General features: G+C 40.2%; 1 protein-coding gene across 1 annotated transcript in view; it reads right to left on the bottom strand.

Moving 5' to 3' along the window:
• The window catches only part of SCFD2 (sec1 family domain containing 2), a 185,138-nt gene extending 161,413 nt beyond the window's left edge, over nucleotides 1–23,725 (bottom strand). Inside the window, exons 1-2 of the mRNA XM_030450193.1 lie at nucleotides 22,935–23,725; nucleotides 18,851–19,019 (exon numbers count right to left, since the gene is read on the bottom strand). Coding sequence (XP_030306053.1) covers nucleotides 18,851–19,019; nucleotides 22,935–23,691 — 926 coding nt within the window. The 5' untranslated portion in view covers nucleotides 23,692–23,725. The remainder of the gene's footprint in view (nucleotides 1–18,850; nucleotides 19,020–22,934) is intronic.
• Nucleotides 23,726–24,696: the final 971 nt, after the last annotated feature.

Consider the following 24,696-nt stretch of genomic DNA (forward strand, 5'->3'; position numbering starts at 1 on the left):
CTGTTAAAATAATTGTAACTTACTCTCTTGATCTGGTCTGGTCCAGTCCTGCAAGGACAATACTGCCAAGGTTATCTGACAGATAGAAAGTGCCCCTGTTTGTGATCATCTGTAGGTTTAATCTGAAAGCTACTCATTCTGAACCCATTTAGGGGAGGCTGGTGGCACTGGAATCTGCTATTACCAATCTGGAAGTAACAGTCTGGAAATAGGTGGAAGGAAGTGCTAGTCAATAGAGAACAAACTCTCAGAACAGATGTAAAATTAAAGGCAATGACAAAAACCTGGGGACACATTGCTCTGAGGGCTCCAATGAACAATACAGAACACTTATAGAGTTTAATGAAATAATACACATCTTGCATCACTCCACCAGTACAGAAAAGATAATTTATTTCCCTCACTGGTCCAGGTCTTGTCTATTACTGATAAATTATTAAAATATGGTCACTAATACAAAAGCAAGAAGCAATAACCCCATATCAGAAAACATGTCCACTCAATGACTAAATGTACCCCGATCAGTGTGCAGAATTAACAAAACAAAAACAAGTGAAACACTCCTGTCCAAAGAAAAATTTAAGAGTCTCAGCATGAGACAAATTCTGCCATTGCTGCATCAGCAAAACTTTTACTTTATGTCTGCCCAGCTTTACATCTCAGCTGTGCCTGTACAGTTTCACAAGAGGAAGGGAGGAGGCAAAAATTCAGTAAAAACTAAATTAGGGCTTCATTAATAATACTGCCCAAAACTGAGCGACTGCATGAAAAAGTTAGTGTGCTGCCAAAGTCTTCTTTGCAGTAACTCACACTAATTTCAAGAAGATGCAAAGTCCACACTAAGTGCACAACCCTTGAAAAAGCCACACCAGGGTGGTTAGCAGACCAGTACTATGAAGGACAAATCCACTGCTGGCAACATGTCATTTGAATACCAATACACCCAAGAGCAGCACAAGCCCATGATAAGATGCAACGGTTTGGCTGTGAGCCTGGAGCGAGGGGTCACATATCAAGAGACAACTTCCCTCCTCTGATTCCCCAACTGCTCCAGAGAGAGCAGAGCCTGTGCCAAGGCTACACCGGATACACTGGGAATTCCTGGAGACCCCTGCGGGGGGACAGCCAAGCTCCCAACTGCACCACGCTCCGTGCACAGCAGCACCCACTGGGAAGAACCAGCAGCACGTGGAACAACCTCCCTAACCAGCCCCAGCTCTGCACCGTGGGGATGGGAAGAGCTGAACTCTGCACCACCAGGACAGAGCCGGCCTTAGAGAAAGAAGCTGCTTTTCATTTCACCCCTCTAAGAGTGACCAAACAGCTCTAACATAATTTCTCCAGTTTTTTCCTATATAGATACAGCTACCAGGATTTCCAGGACATCAGTCTCTGGCATTGCTGTCTATGTCTGCACATCCCGAGTGCCTGGCCAATGTGTGATCATCTGAAGATGTATCTGAAGATACTGTCTTCAATGAAAAACATAAAAAAATAAAATGTTCATTTTCAGAGAAATGTAAACTGCATATCCCCAGAACAGACACCAACACTTTTTATTTATAACTTTATTTCAACATTTTTAAGTTTTAAAATGGCTCTAAGCAGCAGACTGCAGTTCTGCTCTTGGTCATTTTATATTATTGGCATAAATTTTGGCACTCTGACCAAAGAAATGAGCCTCCCAGACAGTAGAAATTTGATTTTTCAATCCATCCATCCTAGCCTTAGAAAAAAAGGTAAACAGAAAGCTAATGTCATCTTGGTATTGTGCTTGCAGAAAATTGCAGAAGGATCATTGGATACTACAACCCTCACCATAGGTTAGTAAATAAATTGCAACATGGCAAATCACACAAAACAAGCTCTTTGCAGCCATTCAGCTTAAAATTCTCACATCCTCACTTGCATATGTGTTAAAATGCCCTCCAATGTATTGGGTTTTATGACTAAAACATGCAAATGGTACTTTAAAAAATTAAAATTGTCCAACAGCCAACATTAAAGAGCACAAATGTGTTCCTGAAGAATTTAATGGTTATTTCCCAGTTTCACTCCAAGCCCTCAAGCCACTTGGTGAGTGTAATCTGCTCTAGACTCAACTGTGGCTGTGTACTTTGGCACTGAGTCAAAACAGAGAGGTTATTGTTTGATTTATATGCCAAGAGGCTCTTAGATAAAGGGCTAATGGCAGGCTGATAGCTTCAGCCTTTGCATGTGGTGTTTATACAGACCCTTCTTTCCTCTCTGTGTTTTCTGTGTATACTCCAGGAAGGCTGTGTCACATCAAGTTAATTAATTAGCTCATACTAGCGTAATTTGATTGATAAAACAATTGATTCGCTGAAGGTCATGGGGAGTGCTGCTAAAACACCAACTTTCCTGCCTCAACAAGGCTTAAGATACTGAGATTTCCATTTTTCTACACAGTGAGCAGCAATTTTAAAGCAATAATCACACCACAAAAACTGATGGAAGGCACTATGAGAAATTAATTTATCAATTAAAAAGTGCACTGTAAAGTTCAAAAGATATTCCAGTTCTTCATGAGACATTTGAGCAAAGAATAAATGAGGTTCTATGACAGAAGGGGTCATTTAAGAGCATTTTCTTTATTGTCTGTTCTGTAAACTATTGAACTTTACCCCAAAAAAAACCCTAGATGCCTTGCCTAAGTGTTACACTTTGCTATTTACTACCTTCAAACTACTTGCATTTCTTAGTATATAAATGCTTCTGTACTGGTTAAGCACTCCCTGTAGGAGCACAGCTCTATAAGACCAAATTATTATTATATATAAGATGTAATTATTATTAGATGCTAGCAAATTTCATTATCAAATTATACAATGAGATTAATTTTCTGCAAGACACAAGCAGCATAAATTTTATTTTAAAAACGCCACTTTAAAAGGTAAAGCAAAAAAAAAAAATCATTAAAAATAGTCTAGACCCTTCACAGCCCTATGCCACTAACTAATTACAAACCACTCATTTTAAACCAGCAAGCAGATAAGACAGAAGCTGCCAGACATTTTAAAAGCAGTTTTGAGAAGGCTTGCAGCTGCCAAAGCTAAAGTCTTTGAGCAAAAAATGGGAGCCAATGATCAGCCTCAGAGACTGACAATAAGATTTTCTTCAGGACTAACTTAAATATTTTTTGTATCAAGGATTAGAAGTAATGTATTTTTATCAGGAGTTGATTGGGCAGTTCATCATATGTTGTTCAGTATACAGCTATACACATTTCAAAAAAAAGTATGGTATTAACTGGACTAATACAGTAGAACTGTTCACAAAAAGGCATCGCTTGTCACTAAAAGTAAAAAATGGGGTAATTAAGGCTAATTCAATAATTAGGGGTAGTTAAGGGTAATCTCATAATAATAAGGGTATGCTGTCCAGTGCACCAGGGGAAAGGTGGCTAAAGCACAGCAATAAAAGCAGGAACAGTTATTATATGCAAGTTACTATCCCCAAGCTATTCCATTTTAGCTTCATACACCATACCTACAGATACTGACACTTCAGGGCAATGCTGTACCCTTGCCCAAGTTAATTTAAAGTCTGCAATAATTTTCAGATTCAGGATGATAAAACAGGCTGTCAATTACCACTAGGAAAAGAGAAAATAAGATTCACCAGACAGGACCCACGACTAAGAACAACAGAAAAAGGAAACTATTTTTTAAATTTGTTACTAAGTGCCATGAGGGAGTAAATTTTGGCTCATTTTACAATGTAGCAGAAGAAGTACAGGATAGGATTTTCATTAACATAGCAGGAAAAGTCTAAAAAATGTTGAGAATACACAAAATCACAAGCTCATTTCAGACAGACAAAAATGGTGAAAGAATTCTCTTAAAACAGTTTTAAAACAACACCTTAATTTTCAGTTGCAAAGCCAGTTTATACATGTTTCATATAAATTATTGTGTTCCAATACAACCATGACCACTATACTCCAAACCAGGAAGAAATACGCTCCCTGTTATCACTGGAGCATGGGAGAACTTAAAAACAAACAATTCAGGAGGCTCTTATAAACACAACCAATACCGCAACCCCAAACTGCCCCACAACTGTTCTGTTTACCTATAACTCTTTGCTTGGGGCTGAATTCCTTCCACTCACTTCACAGATAATGAACAGTAAATCAGAGGCTTAAAATTTGACATAATTTTGGTCCCACAGGTTACTGAATTACAACAAAATTTAGGAATTAATTATTAAAATCTTGGCAAGGGTTCAGTTCACATCAATAACTGATTAAAAAGAGGGGAAAAAAAATCCTTCCAAAAAAAGTGAATGGGAACACAGCAATCTACATTTTACCCTTTTTTAAAAAAGATAAACCGTACTTTTCTGGCTCACTTGTATATCTACTTTACAGATGGCTGTACTTACAAAACAGAGTACGTGCACACATCTCATAACTGTGGTCAACCACCATCTGAAGCAGGTCCATCACTTGCCAAACCCAGAGTCTTAAGCTTTATCAAACATTTCCTCACTCCAAGCATCATGTAAACTTGTAAGGACAAGCATCTTAACCACAGTCCTGTTTCATGTTGAACTAAATAGAGACCTATTTTTATATATATATATATATATATATATACATTCTGTGATACACATACAAGAAGAATTTTGGCTTCAGAAAGCCAAGAAGTTTAAGATACACAATTCAGCATCCAGGACACAGAACAACTTCACTTGCTAATAACCACATACGTGAGACAATGCAGCTGCACACAGAATGATGTTATTGAGAAGTAATGAAACTCCTCTCATTGACACTTCCAGTATCAAAGAGTAATAGGGAACCATTTGGCACATTAAACCAAAATAGAGACATTAATCAAGGCAGTAGAAAAGTAAGCTGTGGATAGTATTTTACCATAACAAAAGTCAGAACAAACGCATATATTGAACCTGAAAAGAAAATTAATTTATAAATACTCCAATTGTGTTCTATTTGCATAGACTAGCAATACTGAATTTCTCTATCATCTTAATATTATAACAGCTGCTTCATGAAAAATTTCTTAGAAAACATTCAGAGATTTTGCAATTTTATATATGCATTTATATATGCATATGTATTTAAACTGATATGGTCACATTAAGTAATCCTTTAGACAAATGGCATTTCTACAATATTTCATCTGATTATAAACAGCCAATACACCATTTTCCTGTGTTAAGAAAGAATTACTGTCTAACAAATAGTTTGGGGAGCTATGGGTTCTCATCACCTTTGTGTTCTGTTTGTTTTAGCTATTCTCAAGATCATTAATAACCACTTGAACCTGTAAACTTCAAGGTCAACCAAGGGTGAACATAAGGAAGTAATATAATACGGAGCATTCAACTGGATTATATATTGTGAAACATTAAGGCAGTTTCCTTAAACCACTTTCTTTTCTTCTTACTTACTAACAGCAGAGATAAGAAGACAAAATCCATATAGCTATGGAGTCAGATATCTTCATTTGAAGGATTGACACTAATTCCTTTTATGGAATAATTTTAAAATTTAACAACTGCAGCTTTTTAGAAAGCACTGTGCAATCAGAACAAAATTAGCAGAAAAATATCCATCAAACATTTCACAGATGGAATAAAAATATACCCAAAAACTGCACTATTGTATAAATATCTTACCACTGTCACAAGCAACATAAACCCCCTAACCTAAGAGGACACCGTTGCTGTTAACCTACAGCAGTGATACATTATATTTCACATATAAGCAGTAAGAACAGACAAAAGCTTTACACACACAGTAGGCCTCAAGATCAAGAGGGGTCTTCTTGTAGACCAAGCATCACGCACATCTTTGTAACTCCTGGACTAAATTACCTCTCACACAGCCACCCTCTGCAGATGACGTGTGTCAACACTAACAAAGCTATCACATGGGGAAGGAGAAACAATCAACCAAAAATGCTGTCCACTACATGTGCTGTGGGATTCATCATAATATGCAAAATCAGCTGAGCAACCAGAAGACACTGGGACTGCAGGGACAAACTACTTAAATCAGGACCCTTCATAGTTTCCAAACTATGTTGTGATGAGGAAAATTAGTGCTTAATTCCCTAACGCTTTGTTGTGTGCAAATTACAAAATTAGCAGAATTCTGAATTGGATTACTCAGCCTTACAGCAAAGCTCTAGTTCACTGTGGAAAATTTTAATTTAAATGTAACACTGCAATGCACACAAACTGGGAGTCATGTAAGCAAGCAGACTGGGCTTTGCTATTTCATGTGGCTGCCAATGCTGGTACAAGAGAATTTCTTCAGTAGCTATCAAATGTTTTGCTGGGAAGAGAGTTCCTCTAGGCAAGTAAGATTGCTCCTGCTGAACTACAGGAAGGAGTAATAGTAGGAGCATGAAATGGCTGGCAAAGAACCAGGCTGAACCTAAATACATTTCTGAAGCCAGTCATATTCACATTCTACCAAACAGACTGCCAGAGCTGTTTCACACCATTATATGACTACATTACAGGACACAAAATGCAGTGTGTCTTTTGTGGTAGTGCTAATGGTGGAAAATGTTACCCCAAGGCAAGACTTGAAGAAACAAAGGCACTTTTGGGAAGGTAAGGGATGTGGGAAAAGGAATCCATGCAGAGCTGAGGCTGCTCACCCGAGGAAGCTGAGTGAAAGGGAAGCATTAGTCATGCAAAGAGCCCTTAAACAGAAGCTGCCTGGCAACTGCACCAACAAAAAGCAGATCATCATCTTTGCCTTAAGTCCTGTTATGACAGTTACTTATCAACTTCCAGAACATCTGAAGTTTATAATCTTGGAAGATTATTATCCTGGAACCAAATGCCTCTGGTTGTCTTAAAATATATGAATTTCAGTGTGCTGCTTCCAAACTTGGATGATCTCAGAAACTTTACTGAAAGTCAAGTGTACCAATAAAAGAGGGATTCTACTAATCTTTTCTAAGGAATCTTCTTTTTGATCTTCTACGTGTGCATTTACCAAACACGAGCTTTGGTCATTTTAATACTTTCTGCTGATTCCCTAAAGCAGAGGGACCTGGCAGACTACTGAGAGAGAGAAAGGAGCAACAAGATGAATCTCAGAAAGGTAGGATTGATTCTGACAGAGACTGAGTGATGTTTAAGTAGTACTCATCCTTGAAATATTAAATCCCACTAAGATCCATCTTGTACACAGACATGATTCTGAACATGTTCTGTGCAAAGACAAGAACAGATTAACTATCAAGAGTCCTAGCTCTAAGATAGGGTCTGCACACCTCAAAACATTTTAACCCTATCCTTCTTCTAACTCCTATCTGTTCCTTTTTTTATTATTTTATGGTTTTGAACAATATGTAATACATACTGCTATAATTTTCATTCATTAACTGACTTGTAGGATTCCCTCCCTTTTACAATACTTTCACAACAGCAATCTCTGCAAAAGAACCTTTATTACAGGCCACAGAATATTTAGTTACTATAAAACTTTCCTGTTATTTAAACACTGCTAATAAAGAATCTCTTCAACAATTATGGTGGCACTGGGGTACCAAGCAGACAGCTATGCATTGCATTGGGACTTGCCAAAACAAGTTTCAGTTCCAAATATGTAATTCTGTTGTCACTTCTTGCCAGGTGTTCAGAACTAAGCTACTCTGCCCATGGCAGGGGTGTTGGAACTAGGTAATTTTTTAAGGTCCCCTCCAAACCAAACCAGGCTGTGATGACTGCCAGAAACAGAGACTGACTGACCATTCAAAGGAACACTGAAGCCAGTTTGCTTCCTTCAGGACAAACTAAAGAAAAATCACTGAAAATCACTGAAAAGTTAAATTCTTTGGTTGAAGTAGAATTGCTTACTGTAAGCTGACCCACCCTGTTTTCCAGTTAACAGACATGGATATACTACACCTCACAAGCTAAAGGGAAGGCTTGATCCTGAAAGTCTTCCCAAATACACCACAGCCCTTTTGGACACTGTAATGAAGCAGGCTTTACTCATTGCATCATTACCTCAAAAGTTACTCTTGCTTCTCCAACAGCAGCCATACTCAGCAGGGGAGAAGGAATAAAGTGCACACAAATAATTTCTTAAGGCATTTTAATATTCATAACCCTAATTTTGTTCTGGGTTTCAACTGCCTGCCTTTTAGTCCAACAAAATGGTTCTGTAAAATGCTTCATTCCTACAAGCCACAGGACAGCTTACACAGAATGCCAGACTGAGTGCATGAATCAAGTTAATTAAAAGCTTCTGAGTAAGATTTTGTGCACTACAAGGTAACTAAAACTCTTGCCAAGCAGCTCTTTAAAATGAGTATATAAAGAGTTACTTGTCAGGAATTTTAATTTAGTTTTTGGACAAAGCAAATGAATTATGTTAAAAATAAAGTCTGATCCTTACAACATATGTATTACTTGGGAATACTACATGTAACATAATAGGTTACTTTAGAGCATTCTGTTCTGTGTTTTAAAGGTATTGCATAAGGTTATTTTAATAAAAATTATTCCAGTGAAAGAACAGTTAGTAATGAGGTGCTGACAATTGGATCTACATCCAGGGATTGCACTGGAGTGCCAAGTCCACTTTTACAGATGCATTGGCTAGTTATCCAATAGATGTCCTCCAGGCATCTAAAGCCAATATATTTTGGGTCACTTTTGGCAGCAGATACAGATGAGACAAGTGAAAACATTTACCAAGAACACATCTGAAGTATGCTTTTCTTATTAGAGAAATGTAAGAAAATAAACCCGGATACCATGGAATGCCAGGAATTCCCTCTCCTCAATGTTTTTGATTTACAAGGCCACTTTTTGGTAATCTCCTTTGACTTCCCTTCCTGATTTGCTGGCCTGAAGCCTTGAGTAACCAAAGCAATGTCTTGACTGGGCCTTTCTGAGGTCTTAATGGACAGGAATATGTCTTCATTGCAGCAGAAAAGATAATTCTTTCCATAAGTGATTTAATTACCACAAAAATCATTGCTTATGATGTCTTATGGCACAGAGTAGTTACAACAGTCAAAGATACTCTCTTTATGAGTTGAGAACAAGAACTCAAGTAGAGACTTGGAGACCCAAAATTAATAGTAAAAAAATAATCTGGAGCAGACCTTATGTCTTAGAGACAAATTGTTTGAACTTGTCCAGATTCTCTGCTAGCGTGTTCGTGAAAGCAAACTTAAATCAACTTGAGAACTTGACCTGCAGATATTCCTTATTCCCCTCTCTTACTTCAAAGTAGCATATCTATCATATTTGCATATTTAATGCAAACCTAGAGCCCTAGCTTCTTCAGATCTCATGCAAACCTAATATGGCAAATTCTAGCCTTTAAAACCATACTGACAGCTACTCAGAAAGAACAAAGCTCCAGCCTCAGGCTTTCATTTTTATAACCATTTCCATATTCTGGTTGAGCTGTCATGGAGAATGAGATAAGGACTGCTGTCTACATTGCATATATTTATCCTGTGTTCTGGATATCTTCTCACAACCCCTTCTTGATACACTTCTGCTTACCAAAGAGTGAATAAGGAGAGCAGAATTTTGTCCTAATCCAAAATCTCTGGATATTCAGTGGCTTTTTGTAGTCTACAGTATTAACACTGTGTCCTCCTCCTAAAAAGGGCTTGTGCAAGAAGCATCTTGGGTGCTTGTCCAATTCCACTCCTCCACATTCCCTCCCTACCATCAAAACCAAGTGCAACATGGATGGCACTTTCCAACCTGTGCAACCTGAGGCCATGGTATATTCCCTGTCATTAATAAGACCTGCAGCTTTTCCTGTCAAAGTTGATTTCCTTATTCTATGGTGTAGCTGGAGCTAGAGCATCCATGTGCAGCATATTCATTCTATGCTCTGTGTCTGTTTCAAGTAACTGAAAATGGCTCAATATGGATTTTTCCTGGTTGCTTATTTAAATAAGTAGTATAGTGGTGAAAAGACTTAAGTAACATCATAAACTCCCCCAGAGAGTGGGAGTCTTCCCCAGCTGAAGATCATTTTTAAAGGTGCATTCACAATCTATGGAAATTCAGTGGTTCTTGGTGTAGTACAGTTGTCCACACCTTGCCAGGACAATTCTGGGATGCAGTTCATCAAGTCATAGAAACTGGCTCAGTTTGGTCAATTTTCACAACAATTTTTGAAAATGCAAGCTGCTCTAAAACAGCAAAACCCATTTAAGCATCTCTTTGCTATACCTGAGGAAAACAAGATGCACAGAGGTTAGCACTGAACCTAGGCATTATGAATTAGAATCTTAAGATCTGCCATCTGAATAACAGGAGTCATGCTAAATAAAAGACAACAAAGCTGTATTTTTTTATAAATTAAAATAAACCCATTAGTAGTCTAAGTATCTAACTTTATAAAAATAAAGAAGTATTTCTTCATTAATAATGTCTGCTTTCCAGAGCAGAAGCCTCTTTAAGGCACACCAGGTAAACAGCTCACTTCACATAAATTATAGCCCATGTATGCTTGATTCCTGTTTCACATTAAGTTTGGAATCTTGATAGAATTTCATCATACAGTCAAAACTTGCAACCAAAGCCATTGCCAACAGATGTTTCCTTCCCAAATATTGGTTCGTGATCTGAATGAGCAGCTGTCATTTGTTCTTCTCATCAGTCTATTATGGCACATTTTTCTCCATTTTAAGATAGAGCAGGCTTACTTTATGGTGAACTGAAGCACCCCTGCAGGTCACTCAGTCACTCTTTGCTCTGGCACCATGGCTGAACAGCAAATGAGAAATTCTGCAAAATGTAATAAAGCCAATGCATATCACTGCATTTAAAAACCTTATTGCTGAGGTCATTCAGGAGGCAAACTTGAAGGCAGTTGGCCAAGCAGATTGAGAGCTAGTCTTAGAAAAATCCCACATCAGCCAAAGCAACACTTACTGGGAAACTGTACTATAACACAAGAAAGACTGGAGCTTACTTTGGAGATTGACAAAGTTTGCTTTAACAGAGATTCTATATGCTGCTACTGAACTCTGAATACATCTGCAGGAAAACACACTGTGGCCACACTAAGGGAAAACCATTTGCAAACTTACACAGGGGAAAAAAGCAACTTGAAAAATTCATGAAACAATTAAGGTAACAAGAAATGTATGTCACTTTTCAAAGAAATGCTGCAGACAGTAAAAAGAAAACCACCACTGCCCCTAAGCAACATAAAGATCTTCCCTTTCTGTCCTGACTGCAGACATCAACAGTTACTCTTTCTGATCGTTAATCAGAAAGGGATTTGTCCATCTTTACATCTTTCAAGGAATGCACCTGCAGAAGAGAGAGTAATGCTAGCAAGAAAACAGTCAGATGACAAGCCAGCTGAGTGACTGTACTCACTGAACTTCCTTACAGACAGTAAGTTACCTTCCTTTGCTAACCAGCTGAAGATACAAGCACTCAAAGACCTGTTGATGGTTGGACAGCATGTGGGTAACATTCTTTCCCTGGGCAAAAGAAAAAGTTAGAATCTTGTGACTTCATGACAGTACTCAAGTAGAGATTATATTGAGAATGATATAAACACAGGGAGTCTTTCTCCTGAATAATTAAAGATAAGTGTTTAAATAATTAAGCATGAAGTGTTCTGGATTTTCCCATTTTCAGCTAGCAGATTCTACTGACAACAGCATCTTGGACCTCTTGATCCCTTGTACTCTGAGGATGGCTATGTGAGTGTTAGAGGAACCAGGAAAAAAATCCTGAGTTCAGGCTGAAAACATTTATAAGTAATCCTGGGCAGCCCAGACTAACAGTGCAGTCAGAGGTCCTCAAAATACAAGGAATGAAGTCTTGAGCACTCCAGCTTCCCACAACCCCCAGAAATCCTTTTACTGGCCTGTGAGGCACAGATAAAGAAGAACTACCCAGCTGATGCCAAGAGCTTGTCAGCCCAATTCATTCTTTATCTCAAGGAAAATAAGCTTCAAACTTTCTCTTATCTAGAAGAAAACTTCTGAGGCTTCTGAGACACATCATAACAGGCAATGGAAAAAGCATGTGGCACCTAATATGCAGGAACCTGGTTAGGTAAAGAATCCTTGTGTGATTCCTTTGCTGGTTACTTCAACAAACTACTGCAGCAAGCTGGGCTTCTGCAAATGGGCAGCAAGGTCATCCAGTAATGCTGTATATTACACTGCACAGGCAAGCCAAAGGTCTCAACCTCTTCCCAGAATTTTCCACCCTCAGCACACCCCTCTCCCCTTTTTCCATTTCAAGGAAGTCTTCTGTTGAAAGGAGAAATATACACATTTATTGTAAGAGATAATAAATCTTATCAGCTTGTTCATCTTATCTGTGGCAACAGTCAATTACATTCATTTGGTTTGGACTGGCTTGAAACTGAGCAGAAAGCATCTCCTGGAAAGCGTGTCTTGACTGACAAACCCCAGAAGCTGATGTTATTCCCACCAAGAAGATGCCTTGAGAAATTTCAAACAGTTAGGAAACTCTGAATAGGCCTTGATTAAGGAATGTGCTCTGATCCCATATGTGTAAAATAAAGTGGTCATCATGAGGACAGCCAGTCCAGGAACAAGGAGGGGGGGGAATGCTGTGTTTGGGGTATTCCTACTGCTCAATCCATAACACAGAGATGCAACTCCTGGCTGGATTACTGAAAGGGCAAAAGGTATCAACAGAAGAACCTTGTAAATAAAGCCTTCTTAATTTCCTTGAAAATGGACCCCAGTGGTACAGCATGAGTCGTAAAAGCACAGGGCTGTGCTGTAATTTCTACTGACACTGGTGAAGGAATATGTCAGTTTTTTTAATGTGATGTGACATCTGCTTTTCACAAATCCTGCAGGTAAGGCCTCCTTTTATTCAGTAAAATTGCTGCATACCTTGGTTCAGCAAGGCAGATAGGAAAAGGCTGTACATGGGTGGTGGCTATTTTTATTGCTGGTGGTGGTTGGGGTTTTTTGTCTTAGGGGTAAGAGTTTCAGTTCAGAGCAACCCTCAAGAGCAGAGCTCAGCAGAGCACTGCAGCAGATGCAGGAGGCCTGCCCAGGGGGAGCAGGAGCTCACAGCTCCCAGGAGGGGGAAGCATCCAGCAGCAGAAAAACTGGAGGAGCACCCCAGAGCAGGGAGAGGCAGAGTTTCCCAGCAGCACCCTTGCTGCTGCTGAACCACCACCAGTATCCTGGAGCAGCTACAAGAGCAGTTTGCAATGTGCAGCTTTCCCTTTCCCTGTCTGAAGTAGCCCTGACATCCATTGTTTTGTTTTACCCTTCCTCCTTTGCAGGACCCTCAGTGGATTATGAAGCAATATAGTTATGGCATCTGGATTTTCTTACTGTAGTATTAACGTTTCCTCTTTAATATTAACATTCCAGAAAGAAAAATTTCTCTAATTTATGCCATAAATACCCAGCTCATTAAAGAATAACACTGTCCCAACTTATTACAAGCTTTTATAAACATGCAAAGAAGTGGGGATTTTTGGTGGTTTTTTTTTTACATTAATACCTACAGCTGGCATAAAGGGAATACTTAAAAAATAAAATTTAAAATACCACAAAGATCCAAGAACCATCCCCCCAAAGCTTATATTGTAATTAATTCAGTGTTAAGAAAAACATCACTGATACCCTTCAGATGCCAGTTCTCCAGTTTAAAAAAGATAATAGAATCAACCATTCAAAAAAAGTCTATTACCCATCTTAAAAGGAGATTTTTGTCTCCTTTCCAGTTTTAATTCTTGCTTCTATCTTCTTTGCTATATAAATACAAGTCATTTTCATTTTAAATTCGCATCATACATATTGTTCAAAGAATACTGCAGTGTGTGTTTTACAGAGACAATTGAAACTGCTGTTCCACCAGTTCACAGGAAAGGGTGACAGGTGAGCTACAGCTCAAAACAGTTCCCTCTGAAACAGTTCCCTCTCCTCAGTGAAATAAAACACTGCTAGTAAGAGTGGGAAGGGCAGAGTACCAAAGAACAAATTGAGATCCTGCCTTTGCTTGTCCCCACTCCTTAACTTCCAACTTAACCATATCCAACATTATTTATATTCTCCCAAAAACCTTAACACCACAGATTTTCCACCATGTAGTCTGCAAACTTGTATCCTGAGAAATTCCCTGGCTTACTGGTTTAAATGAGAAGTTCCCTGGACAAGGACTACAAAAGGAAACAAGAATAGAAAGAAATTAAATGACCTGTCCAAGAACATGCTGCAAGCCAGCAGCAGAGCCAGGACTGGAATACAAGTCCCCTCACCTCATGGCCTTTCTCTATGCTCTGGGTTGTCCAAGTCCCACTGCCAGGAGAGCACTGCATCACCACATCACACACAAGAGCAAAGATGCAGCTGGACTGGGGCTTTCTCCATCCAAACTGTAACACTTTAAGCAATTGTAAACAAAATCACTTATCAGTCCAAAGTAGGAATTAACAGCCTCAGAATTAAGGACTACTGTTAGAAGTATGTGTTTTCAACTGCCATTAATATGAGACGTTTAAATTTTACTATTTTATCTCTAGGAATATTCTAGTTTGTAACCAACTCTCTTCCTCCACATCCCAGCACATCTCTCCTTCCACCTCTCATATAAAAACCTAAGTAAAGATTTTGAGAGTGCATGTTTCCAGCATCTGGCCTGAACATCAAGTTGTCTGCATCACATTCGTCAACAAGATCACCTCATTCTGGCTTATTTTCTCCCCTCAGTGCAAACTCAGATATTTTAGTGGCTCCATCTGTTTTGTCAAAAGCACCCAGACACCTCAGGTATATTGCTCACTCAATTTCTTGAGGCATAACAGCCCAAACATGAAGTGTGTTACATTACAGTTTTACATTTTTATAGAAAAATGCTTGCTCTAAGAACCCAACGCTTCTTAGTATATTGCATTTAAGATATATATTTTTATTATTTAAAATCCCAGTCTTTTTCCAAGGTTTTTGTACCACGGTGATTCCAAGGAGCTTGCAGACTCCAAGGACTGGAGAAAAGTAAGCAAGAGCAGCAAAACCAGGCAAGAAATCTCTACTCAGTGAACTCTTTAAATGTGTATAAACAAATTAAGTATTCAATTTATTCAGCAAAATACAAGAGCATATCAAAAGTGTTCCTGCATAATAAAAGAGCAGATTAAAAAAAGATCATTCATTTTTCTTCAGTTGCCTACAGTTCAGTATCATATAACTTCACTTCTTGTTTGCACACACCACAGACCTGTGGCCAGGATACAGGCATCAGAACCCTGACTTCAGGAAGCCATGGGACTTCCATGTAGCTCAGCTCTCAGCTTGCCAGAGGTGGAGAACACCACAAGATAAAGCTCCATCAAGATAAACCCATTACTGACAGCAAGATGCTTCCATGTCATAAAATACAAATCTTAAAAACACAAGATAGGTGCTTAAGGAAACCAAGTGGCCAAATGTTATCAAATGAACACCACAGATCGCTCAAAAAAACAGACATCTTGATGTTTAACCAAGATGACAAATCCTCGAAGCCACTGCATGTTTGCCTAAAATTAGAAGCTGAAATTGTTGGAAATTCCTCCAAACCCACAGTGTGGATTATCAAAACACAAAGACCAGCAAGAAAGCACAATCAATGTAAGGTTATTTTAATTGCTTCTGCTTTTAAGCATTCACTGCAAATTCCACTTCTATTATTCAACCTTTGTTTGAACCTTTGTTTTGTGGCTATCATATTTTTTAATAGAAACTAACAGTTCTGATCCAGAGTGGCTGTCCTTAGCTTTATGTCTGTGAACTGTTTCATTCATTTGTATACAAATCATTCATTTGTGATATAAAACATTAATTTGTATACATTATTTTGTGTATAAAAATTAGTAAAATATTTTGACACAGTGCTCAAAGAGCATAAATCAGCCACTATTCACACTGGAGCAGCAAAGTGTCAGTGACTACAATAGGGCAAACAATTAGTCTGAAAGATTTGAGGCTACTGATAGTAATATTATTAAAGAACTCTAGAACAGATATTTTTAAGAAATTTCCTTCCTCACTAAGACAGTACCTTCAAAACACAGTAACTTCGTCGGCATATGGCATTTACATTTTCATCTAAATCTTTAAAGAAGCCAGTTATATCCCTACATTTGAGAAAAGAACCCTTCTTTATTTCACCACACCAACCATAAATTATTCATTAATTCTGTTTGCTCAGTCTGTAACTGAGCCCAGATGTTTCTGCTGGAGAGGCATTCCATAAGAAAAGTTAAATATAGCCAAGTAGTGTGGAAGAAGCAGGCTTTTCTCTCCCTCCACCACAGCATCTGCACATATTGAGAGAAAATAGTGAAAACATTTGAAAAATATTCTGAATATGTGAGTCTGTGAAACACCACATTCTGATCACAAAATTTTGTGCGAAAAAGCCCCCTCCACATTGCACACATTTGAGTGTAACTGAAGTAACTAAAGTAATTGAAGTCACTGGTCCTGTCCCCAGGAAAGGTGCTGGCACTTTCACTTTCCAAAGTAAACAGAAAACTCATAAGCAGAGGAACACTCCTTGCCATGCATCATTTACAAAGATAACACAGAACAAGTTTTCAACAACAAGAAACACTTCTGAGCTGGCTACCAATGGCAATAACCATGCTAATGAAGAACTGAGAGCATTGTATGGAATCTCTTACAGAACTGACACAGAACTTCAAACATTTTACACTATCAAAGTCGATTAATGCTGATGTTTAGAATCCATTACTAAGAATACATCCTGTTGAACAGAATGGAAGCTACCACCTTCAGTCACCAGCTCAGACACTTTTATGGTTTCCAGTACTCTTCAGCAATTTTCTTAAGCTTGCTTGGAAACAGCTATTTTAAGTTAGAAACTATCATTACACAGCTGGAGAAAAAGTGAAAGATGTGGGGTTGAATATTGCAGAGATGCATCCTTTGGACTTTGGAATCTTGTGAACAATGATCACAGGAAGATTTTGAGAGGTCCCTTGGCTCTGCCCCAAGGCAATATCAATCCTACTTAAGCCACTATTTTCATAACCTGTTCTTAAAAATTTCTAGTGTAACAGTTTGTGTAAGAAGACTGCAGAAGAAGGGTACATTGGGAAGTTGTTACAGTACAGACATGTATGGTCATGACACCACTGCCCTGGTAGCAGGCATCAGTTACTGTCATCCAACTTTACTGCACTTGCAAACTACAGCTGAGTACCCTGTAGCCAAATCCCGTTGTTCTTTAACCACCTGTGTGCTTAGGCAACTGCAAAATACATTAGGTCTACCTATACTGTTAGCAGAGGCACCTTCCCCACTAAGTAGCAAATAGGCAAATGAACCTCAGTGTATATATAGCAGTAGCCACCTGAGAACACAGCAGAACACTGCAGGCTACTCCTGAAAACATGACTAGAGAGAAGACTGAAGTCAATTTTAGCATGAGAAGGCATGCTAGCTTCAGTATCCTCAATGAGCAACAGCACAAGTCAACAATCTTAAGGCAACAAATATCTATTTTTTCCCTAATCCATGCTACCAGAAACTATTTCTGGTAGCTAACCAAAGTTAACATAAACAACAGCTACCACAGCATACCTGCCATGGGCAATGGCCTCTTCATTTTGCTGCTTTGACAGCTCTTAAGGACATCTCACTTCTACCTCGGAGACCACTGGAGAGCAGCCAATGAGAAGAAAAGCAGAACAAATTTTATTTAAATCACCCTAGCAGCAACTTAAAATTTAGTCCATCTATAGGAGGAAATTTTTCCTCAACAGCTCCTAAGGAAGACAAGAATTATCCAACGTGAAACTTAAGAGAGTGGACCCAGTAAACAGCACATGTGGGAGATGGAAAATGACAAAGGATCTGGAGGTTCACAGAAATAAACACCAGATGTTGGCAGAGTGAAAAGTCTTCTGTGAAATCTTTGTGGAGGGGAGAAGAGGGAGCAGAGCACAGGTGTGAAATAAAACAGGAATCAAAACAGAAAAACAGACTATGTTGGATAGCCCATCTTGAAAACCCCCTTCTTAATATTTTGAGGGAACACTCGAGCAAAAGAGAAATAACTTTTCAACTCCCTTACACTGCATGAATTTCTAGAGCAATGCTGACCAAATTTTAAAATTTCGTTGGAGTGAAACCAGCACCTGGTATATTTCCTGGTTTATGCATAATAACAGAAGCTGCAGGGAAATTTCAGTTCAGACAACTAAATTTAGAAAGTCAAACAGGAAACCTGATGCACTTTACAAGCAATGTCTTAGCTGCAAACTCTACATATCCAAGTAAAATTGTTCCAAGTCTAGGTTGTTGTTTAAGCAAAAAACAGACCTTATGAAACTGCCTGTATACCTAAATTTATGCCTAATTATCTTTCTCCACAGATATCATACACAAAAACAGTGATAAAACCTTAAGTTAACTTATAATTAAGTTCACTTATATAAAGAAGGTTATGTGAAAAGAAAGCCACACTTAAGACCTACCTGCATGTATGACTTAATAGGCAGAAAAAGAAATGTCACAAAGAAGAATTTTTGGTGTTTAATCTGTACTGATTTCTATTACAGTAAACTACAGCAATTTCAACACCTTAAGCCTAAAAAGGTCCTGTGAATCTTCTACTTCTGAGTCTTATCTAGTCTGTTCACTTTATGCACACTTACAAACTGATTATATTCTAACAGAATCAGGACCAGATGAGGTTTTTCTGGAAGCCTGATTTTTTTCTTTTGTTTTTAAAATAAAAGACTTGTTTTCTGTTCCTCTTTTTTTTCCCCACAAAAAGATAACAAGAATATTGAACATAAAAAAAAAAAAAAAAAAAAAAAAGAAAGGCTTACTTTGGTTGTGCTAAGCAGCCAGGTGCTATAATATTGCAAGTTTCATCTGTAGTCTGCAGTGCTGTAAGTTCTACCATGTTAACCATCACATCAGTCTTGTGGCCAGGAAGCTTGGGAAGCACAGAAAGGATCTTCTCTGCAAGATTGTCTCCATGATGACCAACTGCTCCTAGGGAAAAACAGACCCCAAAACTGTCATGTAAGTAACAAGAGGGGAAAAAAACCAAAACAAAACAACACGAATCAAAGAAAACACCCTAACAAAAAAATAACCAAAAACCAAATCCACAAGGAGCTGAGACCAAAATAGCTACCTCTTGTTTTGGGAAGGACACTGGTAGTCACAATATCAAGACCACTATTAGCTTTTCAGAAATATTTTGCTACAGAAGTAAAATCAATGTCTGGAATGCCTGAAGTTAAAAGTATTGATAAAGTATCAGAAAGATTAATTTGAAAGGCATAAATTAGAGTTAGTTCTACAGCTAGTAAATACTGATTTTGCATGTAAATATGCAACATATTTCCTTTTGCATAAGAAAGGTGTTAAACAACACTTGCAATGGTTATTAAAAAAACAGGCAAACATTTATGTATACATGCAAACTATAGTTTTCCAAACTAATAGGACTGTGCTTAAAAGGGCTGTTCACAGGCTGCATACATAGCTACCTAGAGAGGCTGGCACAGTATTAAAATAAACAATTCCCAACAACATGCCACTGCCAAGATTGTTGCTCCTACATGGACTGAGTGCAGCACAGGTGAAAGCAGTATGAAATGACTAAAACAACCCATGTTACATGGTATAAAATGTCAATTTGACCTTGTTCCAAGAGACTGAATTGCAGCTGGCAGCTTTTCTTCAACTCTCCTAACTTCAAGCACACATGCTCTTTTTACTATTCACAAAGACTACAACCAACTTACAAAATATTAAGACTGTGAGCCAAACCAAAGCAGAAAAAAATGACACAAACTATTGTTTCTGAGTCAGAAACAAGTCAGAGTGATTTACATTCTACCACTGTAGCTATGGTTCAGCTATCACCACAGGGCTGGACACCAGTGATGAGCTTAGTTGGTAGTGTTGTCCTGAATTTACTCAGGAGAAAGGGGACTTGGGAAGTCACTTTGAGCAGCAGGAAAACCATCTTTCAGGCTATGGTGGCAGTCCATCAAAGTCTGTTCATGTGGCTCCCTATCTGTTCTCATTTCTGAACAATTCCAAAGACAGATACCTGCTTCATCAGGTGAAGTCAGCATCACATGCTCCATAAATCCAAACAAGGTGTTCACATCAAGAATATTAACTCAGGGTCAGGTTATTAACTGCACTTGTATAAGCAGAAGGTTGCCTCTAGCAAGTCTACAGCAGTGATGTTGTAAAACCACCTCATAGTTCATGAACTGTTCTCAACAGTAGTAGAATTCAAAGAGATGCAAGGATGAAAAAGGAGATGTCAACCTAAATGCTGACAAAGCCTCAGTCCATAGAAAACAAGGAAGGCACACGTGTCCAGCAAGTGGTGGTATTGCAATGAGGACACCTGGCCACTCAGCTGGACTGAAAGTACCAATTTGTTTCACAACAGATTGTAATAATCACAGAATGACAGCAATTTTCTAACATTCCCTGACAGACCACTGAAGTATAGATGAAATGGGCCGGGCAGTCTCTGCAACTTCCTAAGCCATCTGCTCTTGAAAATCCCTACATTCTTCTTACTAGGTCGGTCACTTGTCAGCCACACTGGAGTTATCAACACTTGCAAAGTTACAAACATGGAAAACAGATGGTAATCTTCTGAACTTCCACCCCCACATTCTGGAAGCAATGTCTATCTCTCCATACTTGTTGAAAGCAAGCAACATCTAGCCAGACAAGGCATTCAGTTAAACTGGAAACACCTCAAATGTAAATAAAAACGTGTTAATTATTAATATCCCTCTTTTCTCCTTGGCACAGGGGGGAAGTCTCAGTGCCACTTGTCTCCTTCCCACAACTGCCACTTCCTGGAGACACCCCCTGGTCCACAAGCACTGATGGCTTTTGCTCTGCCTCACCAAAGCAATTAGAAAATATTTCCCAGAGGTTTTAGAAATCCCTGTTGCCCCTGACCAGCTACACAAACCAACCAAGGCTGGAAAGACAACTAAACCTCATGAGACGAGGACAGGAAAGCAGGGGTAGTCCCTTTCAAGCTCACTGACTTCAGCAGGGTGCATGGGAATGGTTTCCATCCTCTGTGCTCATCACTGAGAACAGCACACAGGCTGTGCAGCAGCTTCTTGAGACCAACAGTGTTCAAGGCATCTGGTAACTTTAATGCTGCCAACATGCACACAGATTGGGTGTTAAAGTGATAAGGAAAAGATATGTGACCTATACAAAACAGGAGTCTTCATGTCATCCTAATACCCAGCCTTGAGGATACTAGAAATCTTACATATCACACTGTTATAATTTTCCTTTGTCTTCTCATTAAGAGCTACAAACTGAAATATGTGATATTTGATTCAGGTCATAGCTGGCACAATTAGTAAAGTCAACAAACTGATTCTTTAACAGCAGCCAGGAGCTCCTTAACTACACCTCACACACACATGCAAGAAAACCTTTTCCTCAGCACCCTACCAGACCTATATCGCAACATTTCTACTTATGTTCTAATTATGTACTGGTTCTACTGTCTGGTTTAAAACCAAAACAAATTTTAAAAAGCTGACTTAAAGGGAAGCTGCATATCACAGAAGCAACATGAGAGTTTGCACAATGGGAAGACTATAAAATCAGTTGCTAAATGTGCTCAATGTTGCTAAAAAAGCAGTTCTCCTTCAAAGGCATTACCAACAACAAATGCAGCTCATTTCTAGTGGGGGCTTTACCTTCAATCAAAGTTTAAATATAAGTCAGTGTGCACCAAAACAGCATGCATGGCATATCTTCTCCTGCTTTAAAGTTTGTTTAACATCTGCTATTTCAACTGCTTTGTAGGAAAGTTCAAGACTGGTGATTTTGGAAAAACACATAGACAAGCCCATCCCAGTTTCCATGTTGTTTCAACACTGCACACTTGCACAGAGCTTTTCTGAATAAGATCATCACTGGGAAGACCTGACACTATATCACTCTAGTGGGGCAATTTCTATGGTGCAACTTGCTTGGGCAATGCATCACTTCAGTGAGAGCAGAGTTTAAAATATCAGAAGGCAGAAATTTTTATACCTATTGCCTTAAAATAAGTTGGATATTTGGAGTACCAGTTCCAAAGCCTATCAGTGTTTTGCCTTATTCCTTCATCCAGCATTAGCTTAAACTGACCTTGTTAAACAGTGCTGGAGTCTGTATGTTCTCAGGAACCATGGGGCAGTATTCAAGGCAACTACAATACCCTTCTACCTTGCCAAAAGACAGATCTAAGTTCTCCTCTGGACAAACAAAGGAACATCAAAGTAACTGATATTTAGTAGTTATATTTACTGTATGGTTCATTCTTAGAGTCATTTGCTTCTGAGAAAGTATTGTAGAAACAATTCTGTATTGTTTTCAAACATGTTTTCCAAGTTAACACCACCAGCCATGTGCACCTGCTTCACTCGATGACTAAGTATAATGCATAGCATATAAACTCCATATATATATATATATATATACATACACACGTACATACAGAGACGCTCTGAGGTATATAGGTATAGTTAAGTGCATACATAGATGTGTGTCTGTTTAGACAGGTATAATGGTAAAGATGAGAAGTAGGTACACTGGGAAATGTTTCACAGTAATCCAAAAGGCACAGTCTGAACTCAGCAGACCATTTCCTTCATGCCTCAGAATCACAGAGGTACTGCCAAGGTCTCTGATTGGCAGCAAAGTTTTGAAATCACCAGAAATAAACCCTTTTCTACCAGAGCCTTCTGCTTTGTGCCTGGTTTCCATGACCCACTAGGGATCAAGGATGTGTGAACAACCCCTACGGCCATGGTGCCTACGAGGGCTGCTGCAGATTCCTGAAACCCTTCCAGCCGGGTGGATGCAGACCTGCAGGGATGACAGCCCCTGCCAGCAGTGGGCTCTTACCAGCTAGGTCCAGTGTCCTGTCCACAAAGACGATGGAGGCCTTGCTAGTGGCCATCTTCCTCCTGTTCCTGGCCGGGGCGTAGCTTGCTAGCTCAGCTGCGAGGACTCTGCTGAGTGCCCCCACGGCGAAGCTCTCCTCCCGCAGGCCCAGGGCAGTGAAGAGAGCGTCGAGGTCGCCCACCAGGCCCCGCACCGCCGCCCGCAGCTCGACGGGCAAGGCGCTCAGCCCGACCTCCCCGGGTCCAGGCCCGCTGGGGCCGGGCAGGGGCGGGAGGAGCGCCCCCAGGGCGGGCAGCAGGCAGAGCTCCGCCGAGACGGGGGCCAGGAGCGGCGGGCCCCGCAGTACGGCCTCGGCGCAGCCGCCCTCGCCCATCCACCGCCGCAGCGTCTCCTCCAGCTCGGCGGAACCGCCGCCCTCCGCCTCGCCGCCGGTCACCAGCACGCAGTGCCGCACGGCGCCCTGGCCCAGCACCCCGCGCACGGCGGCGGCGGTGCCGCCCCGCAGCGCCCCGCTCACCACGAAGATGACGCGGGCCGCAGCCCTCACCGCCGCGGTCGCCGCCACCGCCGCCTCAGCGGACAGCGCCCTGACGGCCAGCGCCCCCGCCGCTAGCAGCTCGCCCGCCCCGCCGCCGCCCCAGTGCAGCGCCTCGGCGGACGCCGCGTCTAGGAAGATGACTGCCCGGCGTGCCCTGACCAGCACGGGCTCCCAGGCCTGCCGGCACACCCGATGCAGCTCCGGCTCCGGCACCGCCATGGCGCCGGCGGCCACCGCTGACAGCCACAACACACCGCACGTGCCCGACGCGCCGCCGGCGCCGCGGGATGACGGAGCGGACACGGGTTGGCGGCTCCCGGGCGGGAGGGGCGGGGCCGTCCCTAGGCCAGGGCAGAGCCGGGACGAAGTCGGGAGTTGGGGCAGTGTTGCGGTGCTTTCTCCTCCTCCTCAGTGGGGAGGGAGCGTCCCGAGGGGCTGAGGGGTTAGTTAGGCTCTGGCTCCGGCTCTGTGGGGGTTTTAGGGTATCGGGCGGCGGAGCCTTTTTTTTTTTTTTTTTTTTTTTTTTTTTTTTTCTTTTTTTCTTTTTTTTTGTGGCAGTGCTAAACTCTTGACACCTATTAAAATGTTTCTCTCGCCTACAGTCTGCATTAGGTAACTGCTATAACCTGTAGCCCTGTCCGGTGCCGGGCGGACACACCTGGGCACAGATGGCTTGGTTTAGCCTGATATTTTCCCGAAAAGGCTGGGAGCTGCTTTGGTCTTGCTACTAGTAAATAGTAAAGCAATTCAGTGTCACTATTTATGTCACTAGCGCTTTTGTGCTGCATTGGTATCTTTGTTACACCGAGAGAACAATTGTTTTTCTGGTATTTTAATGCACAGCACTGGAAAAGTGAAACTTCCATTACCATTCCCTGTCCTATAGCACTCTATTTCTTGTGTTAGTACTAACAAATCCAGTAGTAGATGAGCTACCAAGAAAAATTACTATTAAATGCAAGTTTTGTGATATACAGCTGAAGATACATAACAAATTCACTTGTTAGAGCTTGAGAAAGCTCTTAATCTCAAGATCAGTTTCAAAGTTTATTTCTTTTCAAAAAGAAAAAAAGCCATAATATGTACCTAGAAGTTTCTTCACCCCAGAGAATGCATGGCTCACTTGCAAATCTGTATTCTGTAACCTCCTAAGTACAGAAAGAGGGGCGACTGCTGAGACAGTGAGATTATCAGCAATAACAAGATAAAATATTTAATTAGTTC

Source organism: Calypte anna, chromosome 4A (assembly GCF_003957555.1).
Source record: "Calypte anna isolate BGI_N300 chromosome 4A, bCalAnn1_v1.p, whole genome shotgun sequence".
NCBI lineage: Eukaryota > Metazoa > Chordata > Aves > Apodiformes > Trochilidae > Calypte > Calypte anna.